We start from the raw sequence: 13278 nt of genomic DNA on the forward strand, positions 1-13278 counted from the left end.
TTGGACCAAGAGGAACTCAAAGCACCCCAAGAACCTAGTTTCTAGCCAAGATACAACACTAGTATAACTCTATTAGTGAGAATCGATTTTGAGCCGCTCCAAATGAGAAAGAGAAGTCAAAATATTACAAGTCTTGTTGTCTTCTATGATATGAGTCAACTAAAAAAAGACTAGCCCTATTACATGGCTTATATAGTCAATTCAAAGGAGGACAAAGACCAAAATATCCTTGGCATTTAAGTGGGTAGGTTTGGGGTGTCTTGGTGGGCCTCTTCACACTTTAATAAGTATAGGCCTTTAGATGGGCTCACAAGGGCCTCACACACGGCCAAGGATGTGAACAAGACTTGGAGTCATTGCAACTCACGTGCTTGGCTTCGTGTGAAAGATCTCGAGCTAGAAATTTCCGTATCACTTATTCCATCACTATGATATAAATGGTAAGATAAGTTATCTCGGAATTAATTAATACCTGCAATCAAACATGAGATAAAATAATTTTTCATTTTATCCAAGATTACTTATTTCTTATATCTCACACCAAACGACCGAGTATAGTCCGAACATTTCAACACTTCGTTTCTGACATGCTATAGTTTGTGTAAAAAAAAATTTAAAAAATAAAAAAGCGTAGAAAACATCAAATGGTACAAGCAACTCACTAAACACCAACCCTAATTAATACTTATCAAAACAAAAAACTACCAAAACAAAAAATGCTTATCAAAATCCTCGTTACTCTCAGCCTTAACCGCCCCCACCCCACACTTTTTTAATTATCTGTCCAAAAAAGCACCGTCACCGTTTTCACTAACGGTGACAACTGTTGTTCTCTTGTATCATCATTCACGGTGTTATTTAGTACAGCCTATTTCTGTTTACCCCACACAAACAAACGCCTTCCTATAATTTTTCTGTGTGTCCACCTTTTAATTGTCCTCCTCAATATTTCTTGTGTGTTTCTTGACTTGTTCACTATTTTTTTTCTCTTTTGTTCTTCATTTTCACATGTGTATTAAGTAAAAGAAATCCTCAAATTAATAGAAAAAAATTGAAGGATGAGGATGGTAAGGGCCATTGATTGTTCAGAGTGTCCTAGTGTCTGTGGGTTCTTGGTTGTTGAAGCTTATCCTAAAAGGTACTCTTCCAAGATCCCTTCTGATTTAGTCCTTTTTTTGGGTCTTGGTTTCATTGATTGGTAATCCAATTATACATTCAATAAATACACAAGTTATATTATATAGTGGAAAAAAAAATAAAGAGTTTTTATGTATGATTTTGGTGAATAAAGATTATGGGTTTTTCAAGATTCTTTGGGGGTCTAGTTTTTCTTGATTTTTCTTCTGACTTTTGACTATTTTGGTATTTGGGTTTTTGAGGGTTTTTGTAGTTATGTGATGAATAAGTAAAAAAGGGTTTTGATGGTGGTGTGAATGTTGTTGTTTTTGTTGTTGTTGGGAGTAGGAAAATGGATGTGTTGTTTTTTGTAAAGATTGATTTTTTTCCAAGAAAGTTGTTGCTTTGGGTAATTAAGAATTGGAGCTAGCATTTAGCAAATAGAGTTGTTTCCTAAGGGAGATAAAATTTGTGAAATGGTAGATACACTTCTTACAACATTGTCAATGGAGAATCATCATCACCCTTTAACACTCTTGTCAATGGATTCAAGTGCTTCTTCTTCACATGAGGAATTAGACCTTGAGATGAATCGCCAAGTTGTTATAACGCGTCCCCCTGATATTAATTTGCCCTTATCAGCTGAGCGTAGCTCGCCTCCTCAACCGTGGAATGATATTCTTGATGTTGGGCTAGGGACACAGATCTATGAGAGTGAAACTTTTCTTAGTGTGCCTAAAGTAGGGAGGAAATGTGTAAAGCGTGTAGATAGTATCTGGGGCGCGTGGTTTTTCTTTAGTTTCTACTTTAAGCCTGTTTTAAGTGAGAAATCTAAGGCTAAGATGATCCGCGATAGTAATGGAATCTCGGGGTTTGATAAATCTGATCTCCAACTCGATGTTTTTATGGTTCAACATGATATGGAGAATATGTATATGTGGGTGTTCAAGGATAGACCTGAGAATGCATTGGGTAAGATGCAGCTACGGAGTTACATGAATGGCCATTCTCGACAAGGAGAACGTCCATTTCCCTTTAGCGCTGATAGGGGTTTCATTCGATCACATAGGATGCAAAGGAAGCATTACAGAGGCTTATCGAATCCTCAATGTGTTCATGGGATTGAGGTTGTGTCATCTCCCAATCTCATGGTTCTTGATGAAGAGGAGCGCAAAAGATGGAAGGAACTCACTGGTAGGGATGTGAACTTCACTATCCCACCGGAAGCTAGTGATTTCAGTTCATGGAGAAACCTCCCCAACACCGAATTTGAGCTTGAGAGGCCACCTCCGCCAATAAAGAGTAATCCACATTCCAACTCAAAGAAACTGCTTAATGGTTCAGGACTTAATTTGTCAACTCAGCCATCCAATCATACCAATGGAGATGCAATGGATCTATTACCTGTCAACGGCAAAAGGAAAAAGGACTTCTTCTCAAATGGAACTGAAGAGGATTGTCATCTGCAAGTCAATCCTCCTTCCTTGCAAATTCCGGACCTTGAAATTCACTCAAATGAACGACATTGGTTAAATGAATTTAGTGGGGTGATGAGGGATACTTATGGTCCTGTTACAGCTGCGAAAAGTATATATGAAGATGAAGAAGGTTATTTGATCGTAATCAGCTTGCCCTTTGTTGATCTTCAAAGAGTGAAAGTTTCATGGCGGAACATGGTCACACGTGGGATAATCAAGGTGTCTTGTTTGAGCACATCTCGGAACCCATTCATCAAGAGATTCAATAGGACTTTCAAGCTTCAAGTTTCATCCTCAGAACACTGCCTTCCAGGAGAGTTCGTCAGAGAAATTCCTCTTCCAACCAGAATTCCTGAAGATGCTAAAATTGAAGCATATTATGATGAAACAGGGACGGGGCTCGAGATCATGGTGCCAAAAGTTCGCGAGGGGCCAGAAGAAGAACACGAAGTTCGGGTTTGTCTCCGTCCTCACCTTGTAGGAAATGACCTCATGTTGACCTAGACAGACGCATACTGGGGGAATGCATGGGTGGTTGTTAGGGCTGGTGCTTCGTTCAGCACTTTGTATTATCTATGTAGTGTGGTTTTATGAAAAACACTAAATGTTGTGGTTGGCAGTTGTCATCTTAACTAGTTTTTATTGCAAGTGTTTTTCTGTGAAATTTCACCCGTTGGTTTATTAGCATAGTCATTGATATCGTGTTCATCTGTTAATTTCATAGCTTTTCATGCTTAACATAGCAATTCGGTTAGCTAACATAAAGAAGTATCTGGTTTTATGACTTCTTTTTATTGTGAAAGTTTGGGTTTCTTGGGATGGTTGATCCTCTACTTTAGTCCGAGATCTCGGTTTGAGCCCATTTTAATGGGCCTTAAGTGACAATCTCTCGGTTTGAGCCCATTTTAATGTGCCTTAAGTGACACGAATTCGGATCAATCTTGAAGTGTGCAATAGAAAGGACAAAAATGAGTTAGCAAAGTTGGAAGTGTGCAATTGATTGACTATTGAATGTGATTGTGCTCTATATGAATCTATTGTATTGTGAATTTTCCAAATCAAACCAAGGCCACAGAAACAGAGAGGTAAATAAGGCTGCCACACAACATATATCCTCGAGGCATATGCATCTAACCTGCAAGCTATTGATATTTTCATTCCTTAGCCCTATTTGTTTTCATTGTAGTATCTATTCTTTAGCATCAACTTATCAAGAAGGCAATTTTTACCAAACCACCTCCTATTCCAAGCCAAAAATAACCTCACTTGGCAGTATGGGCAAAAACAGAAGGAAGTTTTTGCCTATCTGTCTGAGCTTTGATAGATAGGTAGAGTTATCTGGCACTTGTATTGGAGGGAGGTAGAAGGTGCCATGCGAAAATTAGTTGAGGGTGGACAACAGATGATAAGAAACAAAAACTAAAAAAAACTCACTTGAACACTTTAAAAGAAACTATGTTCTGCGTTAAGGACCACAAGTCCACATCGTGAGAGTCTCGAGATGTGCCATGCAAATTTAAGGGACTTGGTATAGATGAAACATGTGGTGTGGACTTTGCGCTTTCTTTTAGAAAAATGCATATTTTACCTAACTAATAGTATTTCAAAAAATCTTGAAAATAATTTGGAGAATTAATATAATGTGGACAATAGTTCAGTACATTTCTTATCCTTTCTTGCAAATTGCTAATGGGAAGTACGAGGTTACACTTTTTGAGGTCAAGATTGGCAGGTGCTTAATCCCAATTTTTATTTTAAAGTCTTCCACCCAAAATTTACATCGCATAGGGAGGCAACTATCTTCGCCTTGCGTTATCGTGTTACTATCTTTGACTTCAACTTCTCTTGGGTTACTCTTAAACTTACGTGTTCAAGAAGACAATTTTCAGTAAACTACTACTTCCTCTCAACTTTCAACGACACCAAATCCATCAACCACTAACCTAAAAAATATTGACACTTTCTTAGGTTCCTTAATTGGCTTTGGGGCATTTGGGCTCCTTCAATGATACAACATTAAGGAATCTCTCTTGGACACCTACTAGAGGACGGGACTTATCTTATATTTTATGGACCACAAGTCCACATCATAAGAACCAATAACTCCATGCCACGTATATAAGTGGACATGATAAAGATACCAAATGATCAACAATCTAGTTTTTGATAAGTCTATTGTTGAGAAGAGTTGATGAAGACATGATTATTATTTTGCTAACTAATTATTCCGTCTTGGATACCTAATGGGACTTCTTCAATGATAGAGTTCTTTAATATGATTTCATTTTACAACATTTGTTATCGATTACTGATGTCGAAGAGGTGGAGAAACCTTCTAACATAACCTGGCTTTTCAGATTTGGGATTATTGTTTTATCAAATGTGACCTTGTCCTTGATAGTACATCATTTTGACCCCAATGTATATTATGTTTGTACTATCAGTACACAAAAAGATATGATAAACAAATTGTGGATCACCATTGTCAAATCCTCTTGGATTCGTTGAAGATTTACGAATTTCGACTTTTCGCCAACTCAATTTGGTTCTTGTGTTTTTCCTTGCAATGTCTACGTAATTGAGAACATCACTTAAGTTTTCGAAACTATATATATCTAACTAGGGATGGGCATGGTATGGTATATACCGAATATCAGATTGAAATCAAAAAATTTTATACTGCGGTATGGATGTTATGGTATTTGGTATGATATTAGCTAGGAATTTTAAATTATTTTCGTATTTGATACGTTATTTGATATTTATGCAATAAATACCAAAATACCGTATACCACACCGAAGTTTTTTAATAACATATATATATATATAAAAGATTATTAAATATATTTATATATCATCCATTAGCCAATTGAACACAAAAATAGCTTTTATTTAGAAATAAATTTTTTGGAAGCTTATTATTTAGGAGTACTATGCTTAAATTTAGGTAATGTTGTTCAGAGTTTGCATCTCGGACTATTCAATCGTGATTGAAATGTCATTTTTGTGTAATTGATTAACAAAGATAGTTGTTAGCCTAACATGATCGAGATGTTTTTAAAATTTAAAGTTATAGTTGTTTTATATGAATATATGTAATTAGAAATCAAATAAAGTATGATTACAAATTACCATACCATAAAATACCAAAACCGAATTTAAAAATACTGAATCATACCAAACTAATTTGGCATGATAATGGTACTGTTCTTTTAGATACCGAAAACCGAAGTTACCGTACCGAAATTTAAAATACCGTATCATGCCCACCCCTATATCTAAGAGAGCTTTCTTTTTCTCAACGTGAATTTCTTGTTATTCAACAATTTTTCGCACAAGCTCTTATTAAAAAAATACTCCATTACTGATTTCACTGGACGAATGAACCAGGAAGATTTACTCCAAAATTTTCCTTTTTTCACGTTCAAATCCTCACAGGTAAATAAGAAGAACCACAGGGATAAAGTCATGGATCTAAAGTCCTAGATACTTATATATACTTATAAATCATTTCATTTAAAAATATAAAGGAAAACATACATGAATTGACGTGATAGTACATAGTTACCAATTTCAGAAGTTCTTTTATCATGCAAACCACCCATTGGGTTTACTGTAACTATATCCCTGAGAAACCTTGGGATATATGGGAAACAGGAATATTCCAAATTCCAATTTAAAGCAAAAAAAGTTGATGTATATATTGGGTAAGTATGAAAAACTCGAGGGTTCCACTTGAGTGAGACCCTTATAAGAAGATAGTGAAAAGTTAGGTTGAAACAACAGGAGACGATATGATCAAAATCTCATTAGCTCTCCCTGTGCGTTGAGATCAAAAATGCAGACATAGTAAAGAGAAACATTTTGAGGTGTCGAAATACTATTATGAAATAAACGATTGCAGAAAGAAAATGAAAGTCATAAAGTGTCTGCCATAAACCAACTGCTACGCAGAATCTTTGAAACAAAAATATTATAGGTCTTTAAAACTAAGAATTAAAACAATATTAAGCACCACCAACTTAGTCCACCTCCTCAATCTTGGGACCAGCACCACTGCTGCCGCTAGGAGCAGGACCGTCATCATCCATGCCAGCACCCATGTCACCACCTGCTCCCTGGTACATTTTTGCAATGATTGGGTTGCAAAGACTCTCGATCTCCTTCATTTTGTCCTCAAACTCATCAGCCTCAGCAAGCTGGTTACCATCGAGCCATTGGATGGCTTGCTCAATGGCATCCTCAATCTTCGTCTTGTCATCAGCGGACAGCTTGGACGCAATCTTCTCATCCTTCACTGTGTTCCTCATATTGTATGCATAGTTCTCCAAAGCATTCTTTGCCTCAACCTTCTTCTTGTGCTCCTCATCCTCAGATTTGTACTTCTCTGCTTCCTGAACCATCTTCTCGATCTCCTCCTTTGAGAGTCTGCCCTTGTCATTTGTGATGGTAATCTTGTTCTTCTGTCCGGTGGTCTTATCCTCGGCAGAGACATTCAAGATACCATTGGCATCGATGTCAAAGCACACTGTGATTTGAGGAACTCCCCTGGGTGCAGGAGGAATGCCAGAGAGCTCAAATTTGCCAAGCAAGTTGTTGTCCCTGGTCCTTGTTCTCTCACCTTCATACACTTGAATCAACACACCAGGCTGGTTGTCCGAGTAGGTAGAGAAGACCTGCTCCTTCTTGGTAGGAATAGTGGTGTTTCTGGGAATCAATACAGTCATGACACCTCCAGCAGTTTCCAAACCAAGTGATAGAGGGGTAACATCCAACAGCAAAAGGTCCTGCACCTTCTCGTTACCCTCACCACTCAAAATTGCAGCTTGCACTGCAGCACCATAAGCAACGGCCTCATCAGGGTTGATGCTCTTGCAGAGCTCCTTTCCATTGAAAAAGTCCTGCAAAAGTTGTTGAACCTTTGGGATTCTAGTGGAGCCACCAACCAGAACAACATCATGAACTGTACTCTTGTCCATCTTAGCATCCCTCAAACACTTCTCAACTGGTTCCATACACTTCCTAAACAGATCCATGTTAAGCTCTTCAAATCTAGCACGTGTGATGGTGGAGTAGAAATCAATACCCTCATACAAAGAGTCAATTTCAATGGTGGTCTGAGCAGTGGATGAAAGTGTCCTCTTTGCCCTCTCACATGCAGTTCTCAACCTCCTGAGTGCCCTAGGATTACCACTGATATCCTTTTTGTTCTTCCTCTTGAATTCCTGAACAAAATGGTTGACCATTCTGTTGTCAAAGTCCTCACCTCCAAGATGGGTGTCACCAGCAGTAGCTTTCACCTCAAAGATACCTTCCTCAATTGTGAGAAGAGAGACATCAAATGTACCACCACCAAGATCAAAGATGAGCACATTCTTCTCACCAACACTGGTTGCCTTCTTATCAAGACCATAAGCAATGGCAGCTGCTGTAGGCTCATTGATAATACGCATCACATTTAGGCCTGAAATAACACCAGCATCCTTGGTGGCCTGACGTTGAGAGTCATTGAAGTAGGCAGGAACAGTAACCACAGCATTCTTAACAGTTGATCCAAGGAAAGCTTCAGCAATCTCTTTCATCTTAATGAGCACCATAGATGAGATCTCCTCAGCAGCAAACTGCTTCTCCTCTCCCTTGTAGTTGACAACAATCATGGGCTTATCACCAGCACCAGCAACAACCTTGAATGGCCATAACTTAATGTCACTCTGCACAGAGGCATCACTGAATCTCCTACCAATCAACCTTTTAGCATCTGCATTGTAGATAAATTCAGGTGAACAATTAAAGAATGTTGTTTCCAAGAAACCAAATAAACAAAGTACATAACTAGAATTGCAGCGCACTTTCTGCTCCACAAGGGCCATAAACACTTCAAAGAAATTTCACATACCAGAAACACATTACAATGCTTATTATTAAACAAAAAATTCTCTTGTTCCTCCAAATAATATCATCACTGAATAAAACCAAGCTCTATCTGCATCTGCTCATCAGGAATCTTATAAGCAAGTCAACACTAAATAGTCAGAGAACACAGAATAACTATTGACACGCAAGAGTCTAAACAGTAAAGAAATAAGGTGGACAACAGACATTCTGCACCTATCCATTTAATATATAATTAAGAGTGATTGTTTCAATAATATCACTCAGTGCCAAGAGAGTTTCCTCTAACCATACCACTTACTCATTGAAGGCTCAACTAGCTGGGTAACTGATACTCAAACTAAACGATTTAAGGAGGCCAACTATGCCAAGCTTATAATATTATCCTGATTTACGTCTTAACAAGATTGGCCAATTAAACGTGATTAAGCTCGAGGAAGGCAGAGTTTCAACAAAATCACACCAATTTTTTTAGTGGATAACGCTCCAGGAACTTAATTTAACTGCTACACCAAACCAAAAAAGATTACTATGTTATATGTTCAAATAAAACAATCAAATAGAAAAACAATAAAGAATCACAGTATTCCATATTACAAATCCAGTTTTACTCCTAATATTAGTTTAACAGATTCAAGGGCGGAAGAATAAATCAACAAACCAAAATCGAAATAAAATTTAACAGCATACATAGTTCTACCAACTACTCAACAAATTAAAATCGAAATAAAAATTGAACACTATGCTCTGACAGCTAAAGCAGTTCGAATCAACAGACCAAACCCGAACTAGAAATTTAACACTGCATAGTACTGACAACTAAAGAACTGCGAATCAACAGATCATAATTGAAATAAAAATTGAACACTATGCATAGTTCTGACAACTAAAGCACTGTCAATCAACCAATCATAATGAAAACAAAATTCGACATTATGCATCTTTATGACACAATTAAAGAAGTTTGAATCAACAGACCAAAACCAAAATAAAAATTCAACATTAGGCATCGTTTCTGACGATTAAAGCAGAAACGAATCGACAGATCGAAATCAAAATAACAATTCAACATTATGCATCATTCTGACGATGCACGCACTGCAAATAAATTAAAATTGGCAATCAAAGGCTAAAGCACTTCCAATCAACAGAATTTACATCATGTATGATTCTGAGGACTAAAACACTTCAAATAAACAGATCAAAATTAAAAATCGAACAGCAACACGATGAATCTAACAAAAACAATAAAAATAAGCCAAAATATAGACAAAATCGCAGATAAAACATGCTAAATCTGATTATAAACCGCAAGAAAAAGAGATCCTACCAAAAACGGTGTTGATAGGGTTCATGGCAACTTGATTTTTGGCAGCATCACCAATAAGCCGTTCAGAATCCGTAAAACCAACATATGATGGCGTCGTCCTATTACCTTGATCATTAGCAATGATTTCAACACGATCATGTTGCCATACACCAACACATGAGTACGTAGTTCCGAGATCTATTCCGATCGCCGGTCCTTCTCCTTTACCGGCCATCTCTTTTACTCACTTTCTGTCGGCGGATTTTGGAGGAAGAAAGAATGCGATTAGAGAACTAGGGTTTTTTTACGAGGGAGAATGAAGTAGGTAAAGATGAAGGTTTTATAGTGATGGGTGTTCTAGAATGTTCGAAAACCCAATTATAGTATGATTAGGACCGTTGGATCTTTTAATGGGAAATAAAGAGGGAGAAGGAAACAACTAGGGATGAGTTGGCAACATATTGGGTTAAGATTTGAATCTTTGATTTTCAAATTTAAAAATTTACAATTCAAATTCAAATCAAATAAGTTGGATCGATGCAATTTTTAAACGTCAACTTCAAATTAATCATTATTAATTATTAATTATTAATTATTAATTATGTTATTCTCATTTTTTAAAGTTGGCCTTTAGTATGGAAAAATCCCTCCGAAGCTCAATGCGGTGTGGATCCGATTTAGTGGGACTCTAATGCGAGATATCAGGCATCGAATGAAAAATCAGAAAAAAATCAGGCTTTAAATTTATAATAAAAATAAATATTAAAAAAGTATTCATATTAAATTTAGAAAAAAGACACTATATAGCACTTTTTAAAACAAATAGCTCAAGTTTGATATCTTTTCAAAAAGTGGTCAGTCGGATATCCTATTTTCTCTTTATAGGCATTTTCTAATTTGGGTCATTTGGACCCACGTAATTCAGATACAGTCTATATACAATACTGATACAGTTTGCAACTTGAATCATTCGTCCCTTTAAAAATATTTCAATTATTTTTTTACTATAAATTTTTTAACTGAAAAAATATTCTTTTTTTTATTGTTTAAAAATAATAATTAAATATAATTATATAAAAATGATATAATTGTTATATAGAATATGTATCTGTATAAGATATATGTATAAAAATTGTATAGTTCTATCAAATATGTATATGTATAAAATATGTATAAAAAATATATAGAAAGTGTATAAAAATTATATAATTATTGTATAAAATGTGTTAAAAAAATGTACAATTATTATAGAACTTGTGCATCGAAACTGTATAATTTTCGTATAAAATATTTATATGTCTCAGATATGTATAGAAACTGTATTGAAGGTATGTAGAAACGGTACAGAATAAGCCAGCAAATTAAAATGGCTAGCAAGTGAAATTTAAATTTCATGGTCATTTTCATGGAAATAGTTTAACTAGTTTAGTGTACGTGCGTTGCACGTGTATTCAACGCTAAAAAAGAAAAATGCATGTATAAAAAGGATAAAAAAATTAAATATTTCTGAACTTTGAAAATTTCAAATATCGATGTTTTACTCTTGTCAATCACAATTCTTTCTATCTCTTTCTATTTTTAAATGGTAAAAAAAAAAAAAATCAATCGAACATATAACTTTAAAATTTTGTATTTGTAAAAACCTGAGTGTTTTGACTCTTTGTTTTTTATTCTCCGTTGATTTTCTATAGTTAATTCTTTATTCATCAATCTTAAGTTACTAAGTTAAAAGTTGTAAAAAAATATGAATGCCATTTTGTTAATATTTTGTAAGAAAGTTGTATTTTTATATATAATTATGTATATATTAATAAGATAAAATTTTAGTAAAAAAAAATAAAACCTCGTACGAACCTAAAATGACAATACAATCAGTTTAAACTTTCCTAGTATAAACTGGAAGTTATTAAAATTTAATATTCCTAACAAAGTTAATAGTTGATTTTTGTAGTTAATTAGGATGTGGAGGAATTATAATAAGAAAATTATTAAAAATTTAAAGTGATAAATATTTTTTTAAAAATAATTATGTATAACTATTAGAAAAATAATCAAATGACTATTCTTAAATATAAGAAAAATTATTTAATTTGTTTTATTTCTTTTTTTTTTTAATATCAACTCATGCAATTTGTAAATAATAGCTGTAATTATATCCAAAATATTCCTTGTACCCTTTTGAGTGTTTATTTAATTTTAGTTAAATTAAAGTTAACTTTAGTTAGATATTTTTTTAATGAACTATTAGCTAATTTAGTTATAATTATATTTAAAAAATTAGTTAAGATATTATAAGTTTATTCAAAGATTTCTCTATGCATAAAAAGATTCTTTTTAGGCGTTGAGTTTTCGGTCCACTTGTTCTTTTCATTAAATTTTACATAAAAACTTTACCATGGATAGATTTATAGAGAAATGTTTCACATCTTGGACTTCAAAATTATTAATTTACTTTTGCATATTTAGACTATTATAGAAATAAACAGATAAACGTAAAGGGTTTTTAATTAGCGTCAAACTTCAACAACATAAATAAGATAAAAGAAAATAAATAGAAAACTACGATAGAAAATGGAACAATAATAGTGAAATTTCTAGTGATGAAGAAAGTTGATTTGCGACAATGCTAAATTAAGTCTTGTTCATGTCATCCAATAATCAACTTAGTTAGACTACCAATAATTTATTTGATTAATCTATCAATTTAGATTTTTCCTTCCGTGGTAATGAGAGCTGACATGGATCCCTGTCATATTTATTAGTTGCTAAAAAACATCTACATTCTAAAATTTTATTCTGAAATTCAACTCCGAAAAAAGTAAATATTTTTCATGGCCAAATGTCTCTTAAAAGGCTTGAATTTCTTTTTATGTCCTCGCAAACTCTTTTAAAAAATAATTGTTAATGCACTTTTATACTTGTGATAAACAAAATCACCAAAAAACATAAATACATATAACAAATTAATAACAATAATGATTTAATAGTTACTACTCCAATCTAAAGCCACCATTTCCTCAATAATTTAGCTAGAAAATGTTGGCTTCCGAAAAATCCCAAATCGATAAGTAAAAAAGAAGAGAGAGGCAAAAGAACAACTTATAAATTTGAATAGTTCATAAAGCAGATGCACAAATTACCTAAAAACATAACCTGAAACATAATAAGTCAACTTTCTAACTCCACACGCAGTACCTCATAGAATCTCGAGGATGATAATTGTGCGATAGAAATAAAAAACCAATAAGTAATTAAAAAAAGGATAGGAGGAAGATCAAACCTAAAGTGAAGCTTGAGGACTGAGGTGACACCACTATAACTTTCATAATTCTTCTCCTTGAATTTCTTTGCTATTTTGGTAGCAAGACTCTGACCAACTAATACACACCACTTGAAACTTCCAGCTTGACCTAGGAACTTTCTTCAGGTATTCGAAACTGCATCCTATTAGCTAGCTTTCGCATGTCCGTGATAGCATATCTT

General features: G+C 34.5%; 2 protein-coding genes across 2 annotated transcripts; one reads left to right on the forward strand and one right to left on the reverse strand.

Annotated features, from left to right (window-relative positions):
- Positions 1–711: 711 nt before the first annotated feature.
- On the forward strand, positions 712–3258 carry LOC107843341. The gene has a single exon (XM_016687580.2). It carries the CDS (start codon positions 1593–1595, stop codon positions 3096–3098), a length of 1506 nt encoding a protein of 501 aa, XP_016543066.1. The 5' UTR covers positions 712–1592; the 3' UTR covers positions 3099–3258.
- Positions 3259–6506: 3248 nt separating this feature from the next.
- Positions 6507–10286, reverse strand: LOC107843340 (heat shock cognate 70 kDa protein 2). Its single transcript, XM_016687579.2, has 2 exons — positions 9817–10286; positions 6507–8352 (listed from the first exon to the last, which is right to left on the reverse strand). The coding sequence occupies exons 1-2, from the start codon at positions 10028–10030 to the stop codon at positions 6617–6619; spliced, it is 1950 nt and encodes a 649-aa protein (XP_016543065.1). The 5' UTR covers positions 10031–10286; the 3' UTR covers positions 6507–6616.
- Positions 10287–13278: the final 2992 nt, after the last annotated feature.

This window comes from Capsicum annuum, chromosome 10 (genome assembly GCF_002878395.1).
Source record: "Capsicum annuum cultivar UCD-10X-F1 chromosome 10, UCD10Xv1.1, whole genome shotgun sequence".
Classification (NCBI taxonomy): domain Eukaryota; kingdom Viridiplantae; phylum Streptophyta; class Magnoliopsida; order Solanales; family Solanaceae; genus Capsicum; species Capsicum annuum.

Excerpts from the sequence above, each read along its gene's own strand:
- LOC107843341 (XM_016687580.2), top strand. The coding sequence starts at position 1,593 with ATGGTAGATACACTTCTTACAACATTGTCAATGGAGAATCATCATCAC.
- LOC107843340 (XM_016687579.2), bottom strand. The coding sequence starts at position 10,030 with ATGGCCGGTAAAGGAGAAGGACCGGCGATCGGAATAGATCTCGGAACT. Across the intron at positions 8,353-9,816 it reads CCCTATCAACACCGTTTTTG|ATGCTAAAAGGTTGATTGGT; the intron begins GTAGGATCTCTT and ends TCTACAATGCAG.